This window comes from Mixophyes fleayi, chromosome 1 (assembly GCF_038048845.1).
Source record: "Mixophyes fleayi isolate aMixFle1 chromosome 1, aMixFle1.hap1, whole genome shotgun sequence".
NCBI classification, from domain to species: Eukaryota; Metazoa; Chordata; class Amphibia; order Anura; family Limnodynastidae; genus Mixophyes; species Mixophyes fleayi.
In genome coordinates this window covers 318516920-318542662 of record NC_134402.1, presented here as the reverse complement: position 1 = coordinate 318542662, position 25743 = coordinate 318516920, and the positions used below count along the sequence as shown (strand labels likewise).

The 25743-nt window shown below is 40.4% G+C and overlaps 2 protein-coding genes across 5 annotated transcripts in view; one reads left to right on the top strand and one right to left on the bottom strand.

Annotated features, from left to right (window-relative positions):
* Positions 1-852: 852 nt before the first annotated feature.
* On the bottom strand, positions 853-24419 carry LOC142158669 (zinc finger protein 219-like). Of its 3 annotated transcripts, none has more exons than XM_075212870.1 (4): positions 23862-24419; positions 3942-5757; positions 2656-2787; positions 853-2375 (listed from the first exon to the last, which is right to left on the bottom strand). In XM_075212870.1, the coding sequence occupies exons 2-4, from the start codon at positions 5707-5709 to the stop codon at positions 1795-1797; spliced, it is 2481 nt and encodes an 826-aa protein (XP_075068971.1). In that variant the 5' UTR covers positions 5710-5757; positions 23862-24419; the 3' UTR covers positions 853-1794. The 3 variants fall into 3 exon arrangements, with proteins under 3 accessions (XP_075068971.1, XP_075068979.1, XP_075068987.1); XM_075212878.1 differs by lacking the exon at positions 23862-24419 and adding an exon at positions 7330-7444; XM_075212886.1 differs by lacking the exon at positions 23862-24419 and adding an exon at positions 6308-6506.
* The window catches only part of LOC142158683 (tubulin polymerization-promoting protein family member 2-like), a 64434-nt gene continuing 46132 nt past the window's right edge, over positions 7442-25743 (top strand). Inside the window, exon 1 of one of the 2 annotated variants that reach the window (XM_075212912.1) lies at positions 7442-7544. Coding sequence is in view for 1 of the 2 variants with exons in the window: in XM_075212897.1 (XP_075068998.1) it covers positions 7664-7672 (9 nt within the window). In the remaining variant the exon portion in view is untranslated. Of the gene's footprint in view, positions 7545-7648; positions 7673-25743 lie in introns of those variants that run through there. The other variant, XM_075212897.1, reaches the window with a different exon arrangement.

Sequence of the window (25743 nt, the reverse complement as noted above, 5' to 3'; positions counted from 1 at the left end):
CGTGTAGAATGCACAGTACCTATGCACATAAAAGTCAGGTAAACACTTGTATGTTGAGCATAAAGCACCATCTAGTGGTTGTGATCTATTTCTCTAGTGTGCCATCTGGTGGTTGGAATGTGCGTGGAAGCTTTACATATACATTTGCTCATTTCCTTCCCACCAGCTTTCATACAGCACTCTTTATGAACTGTAACTCCCATTATGTTCAAGCAACATCTGGCATGCCAAAAACTGCTATTTTTACTCACTTCCTCGCATTTATCTTTGAATTTTAAAGAGGCTATGGAGGGTGTCACGCCAAGTCTAGTGTTTGAATGGTTATCACATGTAATGAAAACACACATTATGGCACATTAACAAAAAATATTTACGACAAAATGTAATGGTCTCCCCCTAGGCTGGGTTTATGTTTTGTATATTTTTCTTTTACCTTCTTGCTTCAACGCTGACTACACCCAAAAATGTCAGTGTTGTAGCCTTAGGGTGCATCCAGACAGCTTTTTAGATTTAGACCCCATCTATATCACTATGACGCTTCAAATATGCTTCTAAACACCTATGAACATTTTTTATATCATGCCAAATGTAGGTCTGGATTTTCCATGGATTTCATTTGTGTGTGTGTGGGGCAACAAATATCTGTAGTGTTTTGAGAGAAGTAAAACCAACATCTGGGTGTACCCTTGAAGTTTTTTGTGTTCACCAACTTGTGTGAGATGTACATTTCTTGTTAAGGAGTTCACATATTGCAATTAAACTGCGCATCAGCTATTGCTGTTAACAATGCTGCTCTGGAAAGCATTTGTGGACTTTGCCACTGTTAAAGCCAAATTATTATTTTAAGACAAATTTTATTTCTTTTTTTCATATTTATTTATTTTTCTACAAGAAAAGAATAAAAAAAAATATAGAAATCTCTAAACGTGGAAATGTATTTTTTGAGCAGAAACCTAAATAATCAGGGAATGCGGAAGAAGGGCGATTTGTTTTTTGGGGTGTCTACCTGTGGCTGGGTCTGAAGAATGATCCAAATGATATTATCAAAAATAAAGTCTCAGCAAAAACCAGAGGGGAGTTTTCTGGAGACAAAATAATCATTATTACTAACATGTCTATTTTATCCTTTTTAACCCTATTTCTAGTGTCTCTCATTCTATCACTAACTTTCTGTGATCCTATGTCTAGCTGGTTCTTGTCTTATAACACAGATATGTTGCAAGCATACGGTCACATTAGTGAAAAGTGCACTTTCTGACCCTTTCACTACAGTGCTCAGTATGTTTTGTCTGTACGCATCCTCCAATCTTTTCTTTCCATCTCTCATTTATTGCTAACTCTCAATGCCTTTGAAAAACAGTCAATTCCATCATTAGTTGTCTCTTGACTGCCATCCCTATTGTCCTGTCTGCCACTGCTGTCATTGACTGTCTCTCCCAGGAAAGGGTGTCACTGACTGTCTTTATTTCAAAGCCATAATTTACCTCTCAAACCCAGCTTGCTTCTCACTGTCTCTTCCCTAACGCTATCACATTCGGCCCCCTTCTCTACCTGTCTCTGCCACATTCTATCCATTCCTAGCTGTTACAACCACACTCCCATTGTCTATCTGTCTCAGTTATTCCTTCCCAATTACTAGCTGTATCCCCTCGCTATCCAACACAAGCCATCCCATTTTCTCTTGCTATCCATCATATTTCCTCTTCTAAACATGTCATCTCTCTTTTTATGTGGATCATGGATTTTGGGCAGTCACAGGGCACTTCTCATACCATCTGCCCTTTAGTTGTTAGTTCACTCAGTGCTTTCACATGGCTCTGGGCTGTCGCTCAGATTAGGGCCTTGGGGCTGTGGGCTAAGCACAGGCCGGGGTCTTCCTCTTATGTAGCCTCCCTTTCTACGTGATCTCCTCCCATGATGCACTTGTAGATGGAGACTCATTAGCTCCCCCACAGAGGTTACAAACGGACAGTACATGCAGCGGTGGAAAGGGTTTCCTTGAGACAAATCCAAGGGCTCATGCTCTGGTCTCCCATTAGTTGGCTGATGTGAAGGGCTTCTTCTCCTTTGTCCACCTCTGCCAGTCATGCGAGGAAATGCACTAGGACCCTGACCCTCATTCAGGTGAAGACGGAGAGGCAGGGAGGTCCCATCTTCACAGGAAGTGGGCAGATCAGAACAGGAGCTTCCCCAAGCAGAAGACACAGCAGGAAGTAGTCGCTCTTGCTGGGTTGCACCTTGCTGAATGCTCTTACCCCTTAAGGGGACACCTGCAGAAAGTTTGGAATCGCGGTGATGCCTCTGGAGGTGGTATTTTAGAGAACCAGACTGAGTGCCAGCATAAGAGCAATGAGGACATTTATATGGTCGCTCTCCTGTGTAGGAAGAAGAAAAGAAATAGTGTAGGAATAGGGGAAAGATATGAACAAGAAAGGAAAAATAAAGAATTGATTAAATGAAAAGTAATCATAAAAATGTAAATATAATTCAATGCTTGGTTTGTAGTATGCATAAAATATCCATAAAACTGCTAAATGTTTACTCATACAAAACTTGTGTAAATAACAAGAAAGAGTCTAATAATAAGTGAAAAAGAAAACAAAAAAGTACAGAATATGTTACTAAAATCTCAGAAATGAACAGACACTCTCTTACCTGTGTGCACACGGAGATGGACCTTAAGGTGATGGGAAGAACGGAAGGATTTGGCGCAAAAGGGACAGTCTCTCCCAGTCCCTCCACGAGGTCTCTCCACCTGAGAGGAGTTGATGCTCCATCCATTCTTATCTGGATAAGAAATTAAGTGAGTGCTGAAAAACAAATAACTTACTCCTGTATGTGCCTGTAGAACTAATTCAAGCAGATAGGTTTCCCCTTGAATGTATGTAAATATTAGTATTAATGAAATATTATCTGAGAGGCTAAACTACAGTTTGTTGTATAAAGTTTATAAACAGTGTTGGCTACAATAAGTTGCATATGTTCTTTGTTTCTTCTTTAACTTTGGACCAGTTTGAATTGTATATTGTGTTGCACGTGTTTTGTGACAAATTATAAGTTTCATTAAAGTGTGCCAGGGTCATTTAAGAACTACAAAAATTTAAAACGGCAGAGGAAATGTTTTTATCAGGTAACGTACCAAGATTTACATGGAGCATATGGATTTGTGGGACCAAGTTGTTGGCGTCTGCAGGGTGAACAAACATTTGCACCAGCAGATGACAGTAGTTGAATCAGTGTCCCTTCACTCTCATTATTAATTTAAGACATAAATTAACCTAAACTGTGCTGTATTTTATAGAAAGTTTATATATATATATATATATATATATATATATATATAAAAGTGCATCATTTCAGTTTTTCCAAAGAAGGAGGGGGATATTAATTAGTAGCCCAAAAAAATCTAACTTTCTTTTCAATCATATAAAAATAAGAACATTGATTGTTTGGAGAAGAGGGAGACTTAGCGGTACGATTAATAACAGACAACATCAGATAAACATTTCTTCACTGTAACTTGTATGCAAAATGGTACCACTGCCCATTACTATGTGTTACCTACAATTTCTCTTGGAGTATCCATCATTTAGTTTTTAAATCTTTCAAATCCTGGGGGGAACAATAACACTGCTCACTACTTAATGATACTTGCAAAAAACATATAACAAACCATCTATAAAGGGACTGTATGTCATGCCTCTCTGGTATAGTCAATCCCTGCTTTTGACAGGGACCTGCAGTACAGCTTTTGAAAAGGGAACGGTGAACAGTAGACATATTCCACCTTCTACAGCAATTAATACCCCCTTTCCTTTTCAAATCTCTGCTCTCAATACCCAGTAGGGATTGACTCTAATAGAGAAGAATGGTGTATAACCATTTCAATTATTTTTTGAATGCCATTCCAGTAAAGAGCATGATTAAACAATCCTGCTTACCTGGAAAACCCACTGTTTTCAGAACAATTCCAGATGAGCCCTGGGGTAACATAACCTTGGAAGCGGCTCCCTCTCCGATTGCTGCACCCATTGCCTGTCCTCTTGAAGATGCCCCAGCTCCATCTTGATCTCCATCCCCACCCTGCACTGCTCTTGCTGTGGCCTGGAGCATTTGGGAACAGGTGGCATCCCCAGGAGGAGGCAACCTCAATAGGAGGCCAGAATAGAAATTTTGATATCCAAGAAGTCTGGAAGAGGAAGATGATGGGGAATTTGAAGTGGTGGCATGAGTAGACTGATGCACAAGGGGCTCCTGCCCTGCTACCCCTTTTATCTTGCCAATGTGGACCTTCATGTGGTTCTTCAGAAACCATGACTCCTTGAAGCATCGTCCACAAACTGAACATCGATGATCAAAGGAGTCCTTATGTTTGCGCATGTGGCCCTTTAAGAACCAGGACTGGGTGAAGCTCTGGGAACAGACCTCACATTTGAACTCAGCAGGCGGAAGGGCCGGAGTTGGAGTTGGCGCTGGTATAGGTGGAACAATCTTAGGTCGTTGAGGGGCTGAATGTCTCCTCTCAACATGTCCCATCAGCTCCCCCTCCTGAGATGCTGCAAAGTCACACAGGTGACACTTATAAGGCCGGTGAAGTATTCTGAGGTGACGCTCCAATTCAGCTGCCTTACGAAATTTACCTTTGCAGAAAGGACAAGGGTGGCGAAGTGTGGGGAGTGGAGCAGGAATAGACAAAAGAGGAACTGGTTCTTCAATTTCTTCTGGTGCTGAATTTTGAATTGCAGAGGAATTGGGTTCTTTCGGATATTGGTGCCCCAGCAACATAGGCCTTTGGGAGTTTGAGTCAAAGGGAGTCTTAAGCCCACCACGACCAGGGGTATGAGTCCCACGTACCCTGTGAGTGCTTGCATGGAGTGCCAGAATGCTGATAAAGCGAAACTGCTTCCCACAAATTGTGCATGGAAACTGACGGGATTTGGAGCTTGAACCATCAGAAAAGCCATTGGAATGACGTTGTAGATCCAGTTCTTCATCGGCAAAAGAAAGGCCAAGGAGGGAAGATGAGGTAGGAGGTGAAAGAGGAGGAGGGGAGGGTGATGCCTGAGATGGAGATAGAGAAGATGGAGGAGGAGAGGGAGAAGTTGGAGGCAGTGTAAATAGTGGACATGTCTCAGGGTTTTGTGGGGAAGAAGGAATTGTTGAAATACAAGGGGAGGCTGGAGGTGTGGAAGGAGCAGAAGAGTCTGCAGGAGGGCAGAATGAAACTGGTGATGGAGACGGAGAAATTGGAGGAGGAGATTCAGATGGTGGAGGGGGAGATAGGGCACTGGAAGGTGGACTTGGAGCTACAGGAGTGGGGCAGAAAGTTACCATTTGAGGAGAAAGACTCTCAGGTGGGTGACAGAGAGAGACAGTTGAAGGGGAAACTGGAGGAGAAGTTAGAGGGAGGGAAGATGCAGCAGGACTGATACATGGTGAAGGTGAAGATTTGGAAGGTGAACTTTGAGAGGAGACAGGCAGAATAGTGACATGAGAAGTTAAAGCAGTAGGAGAGGATGAAAGAGAAGTAGGAGAGGGTGAGGTGTAATTAGGAGATGGAGAGTTTGGAGGGGAAACAGGTTGAAGAGGTGCTGGGGATATATTGATTTGTTGAGAAATGGATTGTGGAGGTGGTGAAGGGTTCATGTGAGAAAGAGGAGGAGATTGAGAAGGAAGTGCTTGAGTGAGAAGTGGTGGAACAGAGTCCATTGCTAGGATGTCTCAAAGGGTCTCTCTCCAGGGGTGTTGATTATTCTCCTAAGAAAACAAAATATGGAGGCTTAGAAAAACGAGCGAGAATATGTATGCTTTAAAAATCAATTTGTAAACTGCAAAGCCAACGTCACTCTGATGTTTTAGAATATCACATATTTTTCCAGGCAGAAGGTTTGTAAATGTAAAATAGCATTCAGTGGCAAACCCTTATGCCCTGTAGTGTGGCAAAAAGAGTTTCTTGTTAGAGTCTACGCTATACAAATTTCTGAATGCTGTTTTTTTTTTTTTCAAGACCATGATCTAACCACTAAGAATTATCCTATGAAAGGTAAAACACATAAAATAAATACATACAGATATACAGAGAAGTTCTGTGAGCTTATATGACAATTTCTTTTGATTAGGGCTCATAACTGCAAGGCTGGGTGGGAACACCAAGTCATTTGCAATTGAATACACACACACATAAATATTAGCCCTATATACTGTATATTTTATTTCCTAACTTTTTGCTATACTAGAACATGAACTAATAAATAAATTTATTTTACTTTAATAAACAAAACATTTGCATTATTACATGGATACTAACATCATTCCAAACTAGATGGCCTGTGGCCTCATGACCGTGCAGGTGTGTCACCTCAAAAGTGGTCCATGTCTAGCACCTCTGAAGCACTATGCCGACCCTAAATCACTTTTCACCCCAAAACACCCTTGCACTGCAGCATGCAACAGTGGCAACATGCATTTGGCACAAACTCATCGCTGCTCTACTGAGCATAGGCGAGTGGGACAAACATCCAGGCTGTTGTGACAGACACCTCCGAATAAGGAAGTTCCACCTAAATCAGGAAAATTGGAAGATATACACAAAACAAAGCTACTGTATAGTACCATAACAGTACAAGATATTATATTTTAGTTATTTATGTGGTCTAAAATATGTGAAAAAATAGTATAAAATCATGCAAATGTTTATTACCTAAAATATTTGTACAAATGTATCTTTATATAATCTTCAATAAAAAATAAAAAAAACATTAAAAAAAATAATTTAAATGACCCCATTGAAATGCATTAGGGTTTGAGGGGACAGTAGCAGGAAAACAAAGTGTTAATTCCATGACCGGGGAATGTAAGAAAGGAGTTTGACTCTAGTGGGGGTTTAGTTATTCTCTATCATACAAAAGGTGCAGAGAAGGGTAGATTTCATATAAATCATTGGAACAAATTCTAAAATGTGTATAGAAACTCAGCGTATAGACTAGTGGCTGAGGACTACAGGAGTACATTCAGGCCTATATTGGATGCTGTATGCACGCAGTATCTGGCGTCCCTGCTGTTTCATGGGAATTGTAGTTTATAGTCCATTCCCGTATATTAAATCATGATGTGACGCTTCAACTTCCGTTGAGCATTATAAGACACTAACAATACTATCCCTACAACATGCAGTGCAGCTGTACTAACTTCAGCAGGAGGGTCTGTTTCTACTGGATGTTAGTGCGGTTTTGGGAACAGAGGTGAATCAAGTAGTGGTTTCTATGGCTCGGAAGAGATGTCCGGTACTAAAGTCTCACATCAATATACTGACAACAATCGTGCATTTACCAGGACAGGCCCTGGAGTAACATCCCGGGGTCATCCGAGTCCCGGTCTCAGAGTTCATAGAGCGGGGGTCAGGCAGATGAGGGTCGCGGACGCAGGAAGTGGAAAGAAGGAGCAGCTCTGTCTCCTCTTCCCTAGGCTGGCACTTTCCACATGAACGAACAAGCCGGCGTTTCAGTCACAACAATGCAAGCTCTGCCCACCAGTCCTATCAAGAGGTGTGTTAAGGGCGGCGATTTGGCAACCGGCAGATGGCACTAAGTTGGGGGGAACTGAGTGGGCGCAGAAAGTGCAGCAGGGTGAATGTGGCGCAGTGTGGTAGTTACATACAACCAGCATGGGCAGTGTAAGTGTGTGTTGTGTAGTGCTTGGTGTGCATTATAGTCACCCCAGGCTTGCAGGGTCAGGCAGGACATTTGTTGTTTCCTAACATTAGTCAGTGTTGTGACAAGTGTCATTTTCTTGTTCCACCCCATCACCAATGTTGAATGTTAATACCGGTCTGTGCTTGCTATAGAAAGTTGTATTTTCATAGTTAGTGATGCTGGATATGCTCTGTGGGGCCAAGTAACAGCTTTTATAAATAGTTTTTAATGAAACCCTGCTGTAAAGTTTTTTTAAACGTGACTATGGGTAGAAACTGCTATTTCTGCCTGGTTTAGGCATATTTTAGTATTAGGGCTATTTAACAACGGCCTAACGCAGGAGATTATCAGACCCCAATAGCTAATGCCATCTCAGGAGTTAACCGCAGGGGGGGAAAAAACACTTATTATTAAAATAAAGCATTTTTCTGTTTTTTTAAATTATTATTTTCTGTTTTCTTTTTAATAATTTTTTTTTTTTTAAATAGAATCTAGGTTCATTTCAGCGTGAGATGTCTCTGTAACGTCTGTGGAGACAACTTGTGCTGATGTTATGGCTGATATCTCCGCTCACTTTGCCTTGCACTGGGTTGTGAAGAATGTTAGCGGAGATTCCTAACGTAATTGCTTGCAATGTGTGCAGCACGCTGTCCGTGCACTGTATTTGACAGCTATGTGTACAGCACGCTGTCCATGCACTGTATTTGACAGCAATGTGTGCAGCACGCTGTCCATGCACTGTATTTGACAGCAGTGTGTGCAGCACGATGTCCACGCACCACATTGCCAGCAGTTAAGTTAAATCTACCCCTAGAACTGGAAGTTCAGGGTTTCAGTTCAATTTTGCATGCCCAAGGCCGAGACTCCTCATCAAGGGGCATATTTAACAAATAATGATAGTGCACTATCGTGCACTTACCATGAAATTCAGGTGCCTCTGCGTGTCCTGCATATTTAAGAAGGGTGCATCACAGCAGATATCGTGGATATCTGCTGCTTTGCATTCCTTTTCGTTTTTGGGAGCAGTCACCATTCTACAGTATGGTGGGCTCCCAACCGTAATCTAAGAAGTTCCGAAAAAGTTTTTTCTTGGTAACTTGTCATGATAATGTACGCCAGCTTCATTATCATATTTGAAGGATTTCAGTGCTGTTAGCTCTGCTCCGAAGAGCAGAGCTGGACAGCGCATGTATGGAGGGATCACATGATCCCTCCCTGTCACTCACCACTCGCTCTCTGCAACTATAGTTGCAGAAACAAAGCGGAGATGTCTGTGCGCATGTGCAGTTCTTCGAACTGCACATGCGCAATTCTAGTGTGAAGAAAAATGAAGAGGACCAGGAGGAGATCCGGAGACAGCGAGTTCCGAAGAGGCGGGGTAAGTGTGATTCATTTTTTTTTTTATCACATAAACAGCACTTTTTCGGAACTGCTGTTTCTGTGTTGCGTTTTTCATAAATTTGAGAAATAGTTCAATCCTTATTAATGCGATAAGGATTGAAAACTATTTTTCACTTTATGATAAGATTGATAAATGTGCCCCCAATTCCAGTAATCCTCACCGAGCTGAGTATCGCTCACCTGCCCCACTAACTTTTTTTGAAAAATTGGCCCAAAAAAGGTTTTTGATTGCTGTGATGAGTAGCAAGCTAAAATGTTATCAATGTAGGGGTCTTAATAAATAGACCCCTGCAAATGTCAGCCAATTGCAGTAAGAGCATTTTCATGTAAATGCGACCAATGTAGACCTAGACACAGAGGCATATGCGCTTGTCAGGAGGCGTAACTCTTGCGGATGCAAAATATGTACCAATAATCACATCCCTATGCTTTTGTTACTCCTGTTGTAAACGAGAGCATATGTTAATGATGCAGAGCCAGAAGCATCTTGAGATGAGTCCGAGTCAGCATACACATGAAATACCATACTTTTTAGCGGGGCTCATTTTGACGTTTTTGATTTACAGTGCATCAAACTCTACATGAGCCCTAATGTTGGCAGCTATGATATAGCCACTGCTCGCCTATAAAGAGGTTAGTTGTCATTGGCTGAACACTGTGCGTGTTGCTGGATAGAAGGGAAAAGCAGAAGTAGAAATGTAGAATTAATACTGATTTTACAACACTACTATATTTTTACATTAGTTATGTATTATATGGTTTTGCACATTACAAAGATAAAAGTGAGATTTCTATATAGATATAAAATATAGAGTTGTTTTGAAGTTGGCAAAGGCAATTTTCCTTTGCATTGCTCGCTTTTCGCTTTCTGAGCACTTTTATAGTAGCCAGCAAGTAAAAGTAGCTTCCTTTTAAAAGCCATACATACCAATGTCAAGTAAAATTGAAAGCTCTAAGGCTAAAATTTATGAAACCTGATTACTCTTCATATTAGTGGTTTATATTGATTGATTGGTTTATGACATTATTGTAATAAAGAGTAACATCATTTTGCAAAATTATAGATTTTTAAAATATATAATAGTAAGAAAAAAAGGTAATGGAAGGGACAGAGAGGTTAAACCAATCAGATTACAGAAGGAAATGGGGAGGACAAATTAAATTCCAGCTTTTAGTCCAGGTAACAACTCTTTACATATTATATGCCTTCTCCCAAGAGCTTTTTGTCTCAGTACTGGTATCCCAGTTACACATATTAACATATTCACACCTCCCAACATTACTAAGCAAAAACGTCGGACACAATTGGGACAAAAAATTTGGAATAAGGCCTCTGACTTATCCAAGCCACAAACACCACCAACCATGCTCCCGATTGTCGTGACCACATTTCCAATCTGATAAGTCAGTGAACTCGGCTCCTGAAGTTCAATGTAAAAGAATAGCAAAGCTACCTAGCCAACAGACAGATGTATATCAAAAGTAGTAGCTGCTGGGAGAGCACAGAATCCAACCCTATTCTATGAGCAACAGTGGGTATATTGTATTGGCCACTGCTGGGAATTATTGGCCTGTATATTTTGTTGAATGTTGCTGGGGTATACAGTATTTGGCTGTGCTAGCTATACAGTTTATTGATGATTGTTGGGAAATTTGGTTTGGGCACTGCTGGACATTATATTTTGGTCAATGCTAGTTATAATATATCATAATTCCCGGATATAATATGATGGGCATTGCTGGACTGCTACAGCTGCTGCCATTCATTCTATTATATCGGTAGTCTAAAGCAATGTAATGACAGAGAAAGGTGGCAGGACCAACATAACTCTGATTGCAGCTTATTCAAATGGAGTCTTCCTTTGTGGGTGTCCATTATGTTTAGGAACCCCATCAGCACAGAGGACAGGGATCCCAGAGGAAAGCACCCCTACAGTTAAGCTATGTAGTATCAAGGGTGATAGAGTTAGTTTGTAAAATTTCCATGGAAAAGGTGGAATTAGAGAGTAAAAATTAGCATTGCTTTCACTTTGAATGCTGTATGCTGCAAACGGAGTGCCAGGGACCAAATTAAATGGCCTATATTTGGTTGCTGTCTAACAGCTGACAATGTCAACTGCCTGCCCATCTTTTAGTCTGTGTATATATTATGTGAAATGGGACATGGAGATGCAGGACTCCTTTATTGGGGTTCCAAGGAAGGATTTGTCAATAATCATGAAGGATTCATTATACTTGTGATGCCCACCAGAATTAGATATTTTTTTTAATCACTTAATACAGTAGTTTGTGTCAGAGCTCTCGCTACCACTGTTGCAGGGGGTATGGGGTCTAAAAATAAGTGCACTGTGTGCAACAGCAATAGTTCTGCCACTGCCTGCACCCACTATCATGGCAGAACAAGCGTAGAGAAACAGGGCTTCACTGCGCATTCACAGGCCTGGTAGGATGTGCAATCCCTATGTTGTCTGGCAATGGGGTCCCTGACTTGCAAACTCTACATGATGTTTGCAAATGCAGTGCTAGATAGTTCAGTTTCTGTGAAAACATGACATTTTAACAAATATGTTTGTGAATGTTTCAAAGTAATTTTCATGTTGTGCTATCTAGGCCCTTTAGAGCACTAAATGCCTGAATATATTGTTGAGGGCAGTGGCAAAACTTTTTGGTACAAAGCACTCTTCCTCATGTAGACCATTCTTAGCAACAGTGACACCTGTAAGCTGGGGCAGAACCGCATCGACGGGTCCCATAACAAAATTTGTTGGAAGGCCCAGTAGTGCTGCTCCAGCCTTGTGGGCCCTGCTCTGTTCTTGGTCAAGCAGGGACCTCTTCTGACTGTGGCTTCAATGTGCCAACCTGGGCAAGTTTGCTGACCATGATTACAACCATATTCAGTTCGGATGTTTGCAATTACAATGTGGTCTAAGATTTTTAAGCAGAACTTATTTTCTGATTTTAGGATATTTAGCTCCCACTAGCTAGGTGCCATTTGCTAATCCTTCAAACAAGAATTTTTAAATGTGTAGAGACAACAACATAAACTACATTTTTGATGCCTGCCAATAAGTTCACACCCCCGACACACTGTTCAATAGTCTACTCCAGTGTTGGCTAACCTGTGAAACTACAAGTCCCAGCATGCTTTGCCATTATATAACAGCTAATTGCTGGAAGGGTATGCTGGGTTTCACAACTCCTGGAGTGTCACAGGTTAGCCAACACTGGTCTACTCCAAAATTAACAACTATTAAAAATTATTGACAAATAATATGTTTTATCCTTAGCAGACACTTCTTGCTTTACAAGTATGAAGTTGCATTCAAAAAAATTAACCAAAATATAACCAACTGAATCTTAAAATCACGTATACTGCAAATAACTATTACGAATTCAGTGCTAGTAATGTCATTTTTCGAGCTTGTCAACTTTAGTCATAACATCACTTTTGTCATTTTGAATGTAGCGGCCTTGAAAATAAAATTAGATCTTAAGTGAATATGATGTTAAAGAGTCACTGAAAAAAAAGCTGCAAGGTTTAATTCTAAGATATATCTTATTCCATTAATGTAGCTAGGCTTGGGCTATCTAATTATCACTGATAATACCAAGTACCTATGGTTTGCAGCTATTCAGACTGAGGTGCAAAAACAGCAATCAAAGCAGTTGCAGCTCCAACAATAAAATGATAACAATTGAGACATCGTTCATAAGAAATAGCTGTTAACTATATGCTTTTAACAGTTATAATTAAACGTTAATTTAAATGACACAATTGTTTATGAGTGTGTGCCTTTGAGAAGGTATGGAGGCATTTCTCAAGCATATAGGACCCATATTGGTAGTAACATTATCAAAGAAAAACAATGAAGTTTACAATAGGTTATGTTTATAAACGCTTGTACAAATCTCTTAGGCACTTTTTTCACAGAATCTTTGTGCTTCCATCTAGGTATTACTGTATAGAATCACAATTGGGTTTTTCAAAAGTCGTTGGGTGTGTATCCCATGTGGGAGCATGTCCCTATCATGACACAGCATTGACCTATGGGTGTGATTAAGTAAACACATAAATGTCAATAAATTGTGAATTAAGCCTCACTACTTGTTATATGACTCATTGGCTAGGCTGCATAAAATTTCAGCATTATTCTAAACCACAGTACCTTGGATATGGGATCTTATGGAAATATAGCTCCAGTGTTCCTTTTCCTTAAAACATACTACGTGCCTTATATATATTTATCTGCTGTGCAAAGTGTGTTTTTCTAGCAGGAAAGTAAGGATGCTTCAATTAGGGCTTGCAAAAAGTGCGTTAATTCTCCCTAGGACAGCCCTGTAGGTAAAGCAGTTTTTCATAAAATCCTTGGGAATGTTTAGTGACTATGAGAGCTGCACAGACATTAGCAGCTACAGGGCCAAGACTGTAGTACCATATTCCATAGAGATGTACTGTGAGTCCATATATTGCCAACTTGCTGCCCAAGGATGGCACTCTGAAACCTAAAAAGTCTATTTGTAATAATGTTAAATGTAATGTAAAATTTAATAAAATTTTTATCATTGTGAATGTCGTGAAAAACTTACAAACTAGTTTGGTGTTTGTATTTGAAACGGGGGGAGTTGAGGGGACTAGAAGAAAGGGGAGTGTATAAGTGGACAAATGTATTTTTAAAATATATTTTTTTATATATTGCCCCTCCTCTAGTCTCCAGTATAATGGAGATAAGGCACTTTTATATTAATAAGCTTTGTGGTCGGCATTAGGACCTCAGCATTGAGGGGGAGGGGGGTCTCACAGTCCTATCTGCTACGTTGGCACAAGATTCCAGTCTCCTATGTTGCTTACTTGATGTATTTCTCCATTATAGGATCAGAGCATCTACCTAGTGTTTCTTCATTATCACTAAATTTAGTGGTATTAGAGCTGATGGGAAGCCCTTGGGATTTATCTGAGATCCCCAATATCCTCTTAATCAGAAGTAATGATGAACCAGGAAACTGATGTGATGCATATAATGTAGAAGCGATTTTGGTTTATATGTAAGGGTGAACCGCATACGTGCCTACTTTTAGATTCTCCTCTCCGAGAGACCACGGAGGGAAGGTGAAGCGACAAGTGTGCGGAAGGGAGAGTGGTGATGTGATTGTTCCTGGACACTACCTCAGTAGTATGTTCACACTCTGTTTGCGTGGGTTTCCTCCGGGTGTTTCGGCTTCCTCCCACACTCTAAAGACATAGTGGTAGGTGAATTGGCTTCTGAAAAAAATTATTCTAACGTGTGTGGGGTGGGGTAGGGAATATAGAGTGTAAGCTCCACTGGGGCAGGGACTGATGTGAATAATTACATATTCTCTGTAAAACACTGTGTAATATGTAGGAGCTATGTAAATAATAGTTTATAAATATTGTTCTATAGACAGTTGCGGATCCAGGGGTGGGGGGGGGCGATCGGGCGCCCCCTCCCCCTGGCACGGGCTTGCTGCCGGCGGCTGCACACTATGTGCAGGTCCGTTCGGCAGTGACAGGCAGGGACAGTGTGCTGCCTGGCTGATCTGATTGTGTTTTAAACACAATCGGAGCAGCACACTGTCACTGCCGAACGGACCTGCACATAGTATGCAGCCGCCGGCAGCCTTGGATGTCAAAAAGGGGGCAGGGCCTAAATCACCCCCCTCCCCCCTCCCTAAATCACCCCAGGTAGAAGTATTCTCTAGATCCGCCCCTGTCTATAGAATTGAGTGGACCTCTCTTTGGTCTACAGGTTTATGAAAATCAGTAAAAATCTAAAACCAAAGAGGCTATCTCGTTAAAATATTTTTCTAGATGAAAAATGACTGGTGTTATCCTCTACATATTAACTCATGAGTTACAATTTGTCTGAATTTGAAGGAGCAAAGCTGTTATAGAGATTATAGGTCATCATTACTACCCATGGCAACTAAAGAGTAGATTAAGACTAAATTGTGCCCTATAAAGAGTGTAGCCTACCTGCTCTGACCTCAGTGTTACTTGTCCATTCACTTATCACTACAATACTACATTTTAAAAGTGGTAACGGAGCTTTAGTTCATATAAAAACATTAGCCCACACTTGCTTACTGTTCCAGAATGTCCGTGAGTCTCCTGAATTCCAGGTAGGTCTCCTGGACATTAGCCTTGTTATACTCACCATGCACTTAAAATATCACAAATAAGCCATATTGCACTATATTGTAGAAACAGTACATATACAGGTCCATATAATTATGATTGTGAACTAGTAATGTGTGGATATACCAGTATTGCCTATAGTATAACTTACTTGCAGGTGGCTAAATTATACCAACAGGGCCTATATGATTAGGTGCCAATATTGCCCAGATTATACCACTAGTGTCTTTATGACTATAGCAGAAGTAACAATATGATTAAATAACAACAGGGACTCCGATTATACCAGAAGTGTCTATATGATCATGCACTTGTAGGTGCCCATATCATTATGTGCTAGCAGTGCTCATATAACTATATACCAGCGATACCCACATTGTTACTTACCAGTTGGTGACCAAAATGTGCCAGAAGTTCAGAAAAGATTAAGTACAAGTCACTATACAGACTGGTCCAGCAGTGCCCATGTGTCATTATGTACTAGCTTTTTCCCATATTCTACTTACAGTGCCTATATGCTTTTGATCAGGTATTTTACATATCGTTCTGAAAGTTCCCATAAGATTTTGTACTGGCAGGATCCCAGGGGAGAGGGATTCTTTATATTCCCATTCTCCCCAGACTTTTGTATTAATAAGCTTTGAGATCGGCATTGTAACCTCAGCATTGGGGGGGGGACCTTTCACACTCTTCCCTGGCACTTAAGAAAGTACCACATAATTCTTTACAAGAGGGTGCCCAGTGCCCCCCTTAACAACACACATACAACAATGATTAAACTGGCTACGTTGAATGTGAGAAGAGTGGTTGGTGCCTGGTTTTGGACCCACAGGAGGAGAGGTGGCCTCTGACTTTCTACTCCTGCACTGGGCTGGCTGAAGGGGGGCAGCAAAGAGTTTTCAACTTTTGACTTGATTGTTGTGCGATGCTGCATGTGGCATCACGTCTTACAGTTGCCAGGCCAAATAGCCCATCTCTGGTCTGAGCAGCAATGCTGGCTCTAATACTGACAGGTGTGATAGTCAAGGTACAGAGTCCCAGACTGTCTGCACTGTGGGGGCCAATTTAATAATGTAGGTAGCTGGGCCCTAGGCTTGTGCCTAGGTTACATTGTAATGGTAATCTCACCTGGACAACCTAATTTTAGGAATACTGTGATGACTTAATTTTCCATCTGGGAAACCAGTGGCACTGTGAGCAATCACATAAGCCAATATTCGGTTATAAGAGAATAATCACAAAGTATTGCAGAATTAAATGATACATTTCTGCAAATGGTATGTTATACTACAGCTGTATAGTAACTTATACATAACCAAAGTATACATAGCGCAACTTTACAATCAGCAAATTGTCCCTAGTAGGTCTATGCAAATTTAGTCAACTATGTAAATGAAAGATTCTGATCATCAGACACCCCTTCTAAATGACAAATATTGGTTTATGTACAGGGACATGTTTTCCAAAATGCATGTTTGACTGACCGTGGGAAGATAATGAATGAAAGAAAACAGCTGCTAATGTACATAAGTCTGTATTCACAGAGATGTTTTTCTATGCATCCATGTTCCTGCATCTTTTCGATCTCTGCTCTGTCTTTCAAAAGCACAGCATGCTGCAGATTTCTGGTGTCGCCACCCACATGAAAAACTGATGTCATGGTTTTTTTTAAAGTCTATTTTTGATAAGTTGTTTTTTTTTCTTTCTTTTAGAATCACAATAATTGTGGAATATATTTAAAAACTTAATACATGGGTCTAAATTCAGCAAATGGACATGAAAATACAGCAGAATACAAGCTTGCTGCTTGGATTCGATTAGCAATGTACAAATAACATAAAGATAGGTTAATAAAGATATACAGTGTTCTATCTGCATTACTTTTGGCTTTTGTGTACACCTGTCATACACTTGAATAATGGATATCAAATGGCTGTGTGCACATACCCTATGAATGCAGCTTATAAATTTATAAACATTGACCATGTCACTTCTGGTCATTATGACAAATCGAGGATGACATGGTATATTGTTATATAGTTATACTAACCTCAGATATTTTTGCCATTTCTAAATAAAATTGGATATGTAGCATTCATGCAAAGAGATTTCTATACTTAAAAAAAACAGGCGGGGGCTCATGCTGAGTTGGACATGCATGTATGTATGCATGTAAAGTAAGCTTTAAACTGCACATAAAAATAGCGTATTTACGCCAATATGTTGAGTTGGAGGCATCTGAAAATGCATGTAACTCTGCACCAAATAGCATGTGCACCAGGTTTAAGTCAGGCGTGTTAACACCCAGTTACATTTGCAGAAAACCAGGTCATAAGCACAACAAATGTTTTTTTAACATTTACTTTGATAATGAAAACGCAGTCTCAATTAGGTTTGTTTCAAATAACAAGTAACTCTATAATACTGCAGGTACCATCTTCCTTTCTGTGTATGAGTGAAAGTAGCGATAAATTAATTCTAAAATAGGCAAGCTAAATCAGAGTCACGAGCAAAGCTTCAGAGGTGTACCAGCAATCAGAAGTAGCTAGCTAGCACTGGCAACTGTCCTCATCAGCGTGTATTTGTACTAGCCCTCAGCCAACTGCAATTGATATAGCATCTGACGGGCCTATCTGTGTCTCCGTACAGGTCTGGCTCAGTTCGCAATTCACCCTTACTGTATTTAGACCCCCCCCTTCCCTTCCCAGTTCCGCACCTCATAAGGAGGTGCAAGTATTAATATTGTTAATTATTTATAGGATGCCACTAAGTTTCGCAGCTCTTGTAGTACAAACAAGGTACACAGTTCACATAAACAAACAATAGTTAAAAAAATTTACATAGCACAAGTAGAACTGAAAAGCATGAATAACAATTAAAAGTGATAATACAAGATGGGTAACAAAATTCAAGTCATATTACAAAGGGCAATTTCCAGGCAATTACAAGGATAGTGAAGGTGACATGGGAAGAGGACCATAAGAGGAAGGAGGGTCCTGCTTTTCAGAGCTTGCTATCTAAAGGAAAGGAGTTGGAGTGGAAGACAGAGGGTGACACATATAGGGGGAGAAAAAGGGATTAGATAGCGGCCTAGGTAGGCTTTGGTGAACAGGTGAGTTCTGAGTGAGCATTTGAAACATTGGAGGCTGATGGAGAGTCTGATTGAGCAAGGGAGCATGTCCCAGAAAAGTCGAGAAGCGTTGGAAAAGTCTTGGAGGCAGGAGTAAGCAGTGGTAATCAGAGGGGAGGAGAGGTTGTGGTCATTGGCTAACTGGAGAAGATGGGAAGGAATGTGAAGGGAGATGTAGGGAGGACAGAAGTGGGGAACAGCTTTGTAGGTGAGATGAGGAGTTTGAATTACATTCTATAGGGCATGGGAAGCCAGCAGAAGGATTGTCAGCGGAGAAATTCAGATACAGTGATGAAACATAAAGATCAATCTTTCCGCAGCGGTAATGAGAAATTGAAGAGTAAGAGAGGCAGTTGAGGGGAAGGCCAGATAGAAGGCTGCAATAGTCTGGGTGAGACATGATGAGAGAGAGGATTAATGGTGTGGTGGTATCAAGGGAGAGGAAAGGTTGAATCCTGGCAATGTTCCGGAGATGGAAGCATCAGGATTGGGAGAGGGATTGGATGTGGGGTGTGAATGGTAGAGAGGAGTCAATTGATGTCAAGGCAGCAAACTTGAACTGAGGATATTGTGGTGTTGTCAAGAGTGAGGGAGGGGTGATGACATGCAAAAAATGGAAGAGAATGAGCTAGTTTTTGGCCAAAATTTAGCTTGAGAATCGTTGTGACATCCAGGAGGAGATTCCGCAGAGACAGTTGGAAATCTGCAGGGGGGGTGGGGGGTGGACAGGTAAAGCTGGGTATCATCAGCAGAGGAGTTGTAGAGTAAGAACAGCAGGGGTACCAAATCTACATATGGGTGTATGTTTTTTGTAGCATGCGCAGTACAAATTTGCATATTTTAGGTTAAACAAACAGCCATAAGCGGAACTCAGCATGTGCCCCACAGTATGTATGTGCACTCTTCGTTTCAGATAATTGGTACTACTGTTACACTCTAGGGAAATATACGTTATATAGATAAAAGATATAAGCTTAGCAAGAGCTAATGTAATTATCTCACTATATAATACAGGGTTCTTTTTTTCTTTGTTTATGTACCCGGACATTTTATTACTGTTTTTGCTTTTATATGCCTCTTATCGTATTGTTCATATTCTTATTTGGACCTCTGACATTTCAAGTAGAGTTTGCATGTATTGAATCCTTGATAGCAGTAAGTATGTATATTGCAAATTAATACCCATGATGAGTGTTATACAAAACTCTGCAGTCACTGTGAAATGTGCAAGCCCTTCCCATAAGGGTGCCTCACTATATATCTATCTATTTTTATATATATATATATATATATATATATCTGTCTATCTATGTGTGTGTGTATAAATATAAATATATATATATATATATAGATATATAGATATATAGATATTTATATTAAATGAGATAAGCAGGGTATTGTGCTCGTACTATAAGTTCATTTTTTTTAAATGTTTTATTATGACTTTTATGTGTGCGCCCTAAATGTTTGCTTTGTGTGTATGAATCAGTATACTGTATATGTGCCTCTATGTCTTCAAGCACTTTTCAAAATCTGTTATTTTTACACTTCTAATATTAACAATAGACTTAGGGCTAGATTTACTAAGCTGCGGGTTTGAAAAAGTGGGGATGTTGCCTATAGCAACCAATCAGATTCTAGCTATCATTTATTTAGTACCTTCTACAAAATGACAGCTAGAATCTGATTGGTTGCTATAGGCAACATCCCCACTTTTTCAAACCCGTAGCTTAGTAAATCTAGCCCTTAGTCTCATCCCAATATCTATTTACACATTAGATTTCTTATTAATCATTTATATATTACTTACTTTTACTCCTTCACAATTATCTATATATATTTTTTAAGATATCCTGTATTTTCCATCCCATTAATCTTTTTATGTAACTATATCACAAATATACAATATGTCTTTACAACAATATCATTTGCCTTTGCTGCCAGGTCCTGCTACACATATTTCCCATCTAATTTGCAACAATTTCTTCCATTTATTTATACATTCAGCCCCTTATATACTCTATTTCCCCCATGCACATTTACTATCCATTCAGTTAATTTTACTTTGTACTTCTACCCATTGCTATTACAATCTTTTACACAGAATATCCTTTTAATAACATTTAGCTTTTTTTTTTATAACCCCAAGCATGTGTTCTCATTCCGTATGTCTGTCCTATTTCCCTTAAATACCTCTTGATTCTAGATGAATAGAGGAAACCTTAGAACAAAGTCTCTCATTTATTGAACATCATTAGGGTCCTCTGCCACTGGTGTCAAAATACATGCTTTTAACAGGTTTTTTTTTTACGCTAGTAAAAGTATGTGAATGGAACCAATTGATTACAGTGACCCCATACCCACTAGCATTTGCAGTCTGATACAATTGCGCTGTTTAGATGCTGCCTGCTCAGTTTCCTTGCATTTGCTGCAAATATATGAATTGGGACCAAAGGAGTGAAATGCTGTGTCGCCGACATTTAACGCCATTATGGATCTATACTCAGGGCTGTCTGTGCCAATATCCGAGTCACCCCATAAATTCCTGCTGTATACCTCATGTCCATTTGACTTGTTTGTATTTAGCCTTGTGTGCATGTACTGTATTACAATTGCATTCCTGGTGTGCATATGTACTCCTGCCTGTTTTATAATATGAACAACATTATGCCTGGGAAAACAACTGTTCATGTTATCACTGTTTTGCACACCTCTATGAATGTGTGGCTAATGAGCTAAGGTAGCTCTCTTAGGGCTTATTCACACAAGCTTCCTCTCGGAACACAACACAAGAAATAGTGAGGCATAGAGTTCCATTGATCTCTGTGTCCTGACACCTTTGCTGTTCACACAGGCAGCAGTGATATATGTGGCTGAAAGTTACCACAAGAAAATTATGCAGAACACCATATTCTTGCGGTAACATCCTGGCCGTATATATCCCTGCTGTCCATTTCAAATGTGAGAATATGGTGGTTCCTGTGGGGACTTATTAGGAAGTGCTCACAGCAGCATATGTGTAATATATATTAGTGTCATTTCTTAAGAGTAAGATGCCCTACAGATTTTTTGTGAATGGTGTGTTGAAGTGTAGTCTGAGAAAAGCAGTGTTCTAAAGAAGTTTAAATGTCTGCAGATGATTAGTAAAAATGTATGGACATAAATTGGTAAAAATGTGCATGCATAGTAATGAGAAAAATAAACAATATGTAATAGAGTATCTAAGGTAAATGGGATTGTTTAGAATTAGAACCTTTAATAAAATAGGGCTTTTAGGTGCAAATGGTCACGGCCCTTATTTACACTACCAATGGAATCAGCTGGCCACAGTATATTCCCTACAGGGATACAGCATGTGGGCAGCAGACTTTCACCTTCCATTCCTCAGTAGCACCAGATGGGTGGCTGGCTGGCTTTCTAGCACTATGATAGCTCCCTGATACTTTGGTGGAATTGTGTGTGTGGTATTGTGCATTTCACACCAGGAGGCACTCACACCTTCTGTATCATCTCCTATCACATACTGCAAACTGCTAAATTAGGGCCCTCATCTGCTTCTCTAGGAACAAGTTCATATTGTTCATATTATCCCTGCTCACGGGAGTTCAACATTTATGTGTTTTTTTAATGTATACCTACCTACATGTTGGAATGAGGAAACATGCATATGAAAGCTGTGTGCTTATGTTTACTTTTATTTGTGTCCCCCTGTGCCTTTGTTACGGTGCATGCAGTTACCAGTAGACATTCTGAGGCACAGATGTAGTATGTTTCCTCACCACATAATAAACAATACTTGTGAAAAATAGTTTGCAACAGTTCAGAATACAGCATTACTCTTTTGAAACATAGACTGTATATGTATGTATCTAGTGGTAACCTTGCCTCTGTGAGTGTCCCTTTAAATACCACATAAAAATACTCTAACATTGTAACACAGTATGTTTAATTCAGTTTGCATTCCTACTCTATCTCTATCATATCTCTGTTGAAACATGCCATATTATGTGGAATATGTATTTATTATTCTGTGTGTTTATGTATGTGATTGTTTTTTTATGGGTGGGTATTTAAGCTAGCCTGTGTGACTGTATGTGTAACTTTTCTTCCATGTGCGTTTGTAGTTCTATACCCTTGAGAATAGCGATGTAGTTTATAACATTGTTCCTGTACATCCCTGTAACTGTATAGGTTACTGTGTTTGTGCATGTAATCTTGTGTGTATTGCGGTGTGACAGGTTATGTCTGCTTGTCTGTGCATATTCCTATATGTTGATAAGTTTTATGTATCTCTGTGTGATTCTGTATGTATCTGTGAATGTGCATATTCCTGTGTGTATGTGTGCGCCCGTGTAATTTCATCACACATTCATTACTCAGACTCACTCAGCCATGTAATAGAGACAGAGAGAGCGAGAGACAGAAAATCACAAGGCCTCATTCTACCCCCTCCCTGCCCAGGCCCCAGACAGACAGGCGGGCATGTATATGTGGGGCGGGGGTGAGAACCCACCCTTTGCTGCACCCCACTTAACCCTTTCTCTTTCAGTAGCAAGGCATTTAATGCACTGCAGGCCCCTCTGTCAGAGAAGGGGGGGTCAAGGGACTTATCAAACTGTTTTCTCATTACTTCAGTAACCAATGGGTTAAAACTGCATCCTTCCCCCTCCCTCTTGCACCCTGTCCTCTCTTTCTTTCACCAAAAACCCTTTCACCTTATTCTGTGGCTCCCCCTCCCTCACTCTCTTCACCCCCCCACTGCTTCACAGTACAAAGACCCTCTCATTCCCCTAACCCTCCCTCCTTTATTCTCACATTCCCCCTCTTCCTACCCCCCTTCCAATGCTCAGCAGAGAGAGAGAGAGAAAAACACACACTTAAAGGGAAAAAGTTGCCCTGTTGTTCCCTTAATGTTTCTTTCCTGGATTTAAACACTCTTTCTTAATCATGCTATCTCATATTCTGCATGTTGACACTTGTCTCCGTCTCTCTTTCTGATGCCGTCCGGTGTCTCTCTGCATCCTCCTCTATATATTCTCTCTCTCTCACTCACTCGTTCCTCTTTCTGTTTCTCTCCTTCTCTCTTACTCCCTTTCTCCGCCCCCTCTCTCTGTTTCCCTCTCTCCTTTTTTTCCTTCTTCCTCTCTCTCTCTCGCTCTCTCTCTTTCTGTCTCTCATTTCTGTCTCTCTCTATCCTCTCTCACTCTGTCTCTCACTCTGTCTCTCTCTCTCCCCCTCCTCTCTAGTACCCTCTGCACCTGCTAAGTTTTTTTTTTACCAATAATTCATTTTTTTCTCTCTCCCTTCTGTTACCATTAACAAAAAAACAAAAAAAATTACACCCCACTTCAAATAAATACACCCTCCCAACCTGTACTCCGTCTGCACTCCCCAGAACCTTATACAGGATCAGAGTCACAAATCCCGGACAATAAACGGATAAAATAGTGTTCCCCGAGCAGGAAAGTCTGTGTGTTATACTCACACTCCCGGGCAGAGAAGAGATTATCTGCTCCCGACGTCAGCGCTACGTGGTTGGTGAAGAATTAAACCCATGGCAGGGACAGCGAGATGCCTCTTTGTGCTTTTCATGCGTGCTGCAATTTGCATTTTCTAAGGGCCTTTCATCAAGCATGCGATCTCTCAGGGAGAGTTACACAAAAGCAGCTCAAATCCCCGCCACAAAAATGGATGCCCCCCTTCCTCCCCCTTCTCCTCCTCTATCTCTCTCCTCTCAGTGACTGCCTCTCTCACTTTCTCTCCTTTTCCCTCTCTTTTATAAACAGTCTCTCTTTCACTCCCTCTGTCTCTCTTCCTGTCTGCCTATTGATTAATTTCTGTCTGTCAACACTGCTCTGTCTCTCTCTCTGGGTAGATTTTTTTTTTCTCTTTCACTCTGTAATATCCCTCTCTCATTCTCATAATGTCTCACTACATCGTTTGCTCTTTCCTGCTTTCCCTCGTCTCCACTCTGCTGACTTCTCTCTTCTGTTCTTACTATACTTTTCTTTTCATTTTCTCTTCCCGTGGCTTTTCTAAACTCACAGTTTTCCTGTCTGTATCCTAACATTGTCCCTCCCCTTTTACACCTATATATCTCTTTTGAGATTCTTTCTCTCTTAATGAGTCTCACACCTGCACTCTCTGTGCTCTCTCGTCTGGCACTCGCACATTGCCTTTTCATAGTAGTTATTTGCAGCACTTTTCCTCTGTCTCTCACCTGTGTCCCGTCACTTTTCCCTTCATCTAGTCTGCCTGTCTCTGATTATCTCCTCTCGTCTGTTTTGTGCACCTCTTACTGTACTCTCGCTCTGATGCTTACCTCACATACACTTGCCTATATTTCTCTTATAAATCTCCTTGTCTCGTTCTTGTCCTGTTCGTGGACTCCTCAGTATCTAATTTGTTTTCATTTTATGCCTGTCTCTCATCTTTCTCTTTGTCGTTACCTATTTTGTGTCCACACACTATGGGGTTCATTTGTGATGGACAGGCACAGCGCAGTTCTGCCTGTCTGTTATTTTGCACCTAAATGCTATTGCATTTGTTTGCGCAAACATTTACGTGGATGCCTATAATGGACATCATTTTGGCCCATGATCACTGGCACACTTGGATGGCAATGCACCACCCTTTGCAAGCTGATTGTGTGCAAGCAAGGTTATATCTCAGTGCCATATGTCTGTGTCCCTTTTGCCCACACTGCCATTAGGTCACCATTACCTGAGTATGGTTGTTTTATATTAAATAACTCAGGAAAGGAAGATGATATGTTTCATTCATCAATCTGGTATTTGAGATTTAAGCATACACATTGCTTTCTGAGTACACATCTGTGTATAAATCTCACTAGGTTTGCATGAATGCACCAGCAGCTTCCTATTGAAATTGAGACTTAACATTTCTGAACCAGGTGTAAAATGAAGCCCATTTGTGGCGCTGAAAACCCTGCTACACCTTGCACATTTTAGTTTGCATAGTCTTCTCTCCTTTTGGTCAATTTTAATATCAGTTTTGCTCCACCATCCGAGTCATATAACCAATTGCAAACATGCAAAGGCAGGTGCAGTAATATATAAATGTGTGAACGACTGTCTCTTCACAAATGACCCTCTGTGTTTCTACTTTCTCTGCCAGTCTATACCCCAGTGTCACATTTTAGATGCGGTCTCTTTGTGAGCTCCATGTCTATTTCTTCATATTGTACCTGGTGCAGTGATCTACTAAAGTCTTCAAATTGTATCAATAAAATTATTTACTTATCCAGAAAAACCCCATTGAGCAAACTCATTTGCAAGCTGTACCTGCATTAACATGCCAAGTAACAATACATTTATATACAAACAACAGACAATTGATACAAAAAT

Excerpts from the sequence above, each read along its gene's own strand:
- LOC142158669 (XM_075212870.1), bottom strand. The coding sequence starts at position 5,709 with ATGGACTCTGTTCCACCACTTCTCACTCAAGCACTTCCTTCTCAATCT. Across the intron at positions 2,788-3,941 it reads GAAAACAGTGGGTTTTCCAG|ATAAGAATGGATGGAGCATC; the intron begins GTAAGCAGGATT and ends TTTCTTATCCAG. Across the intron at positions 2,376-2,655 it reads CCATCTCCGTGTGCACACAG|GAGAGCGACCATATAAATGT; the intron begins GTAAGAGAGTGT and ends CTTCCTACACAG.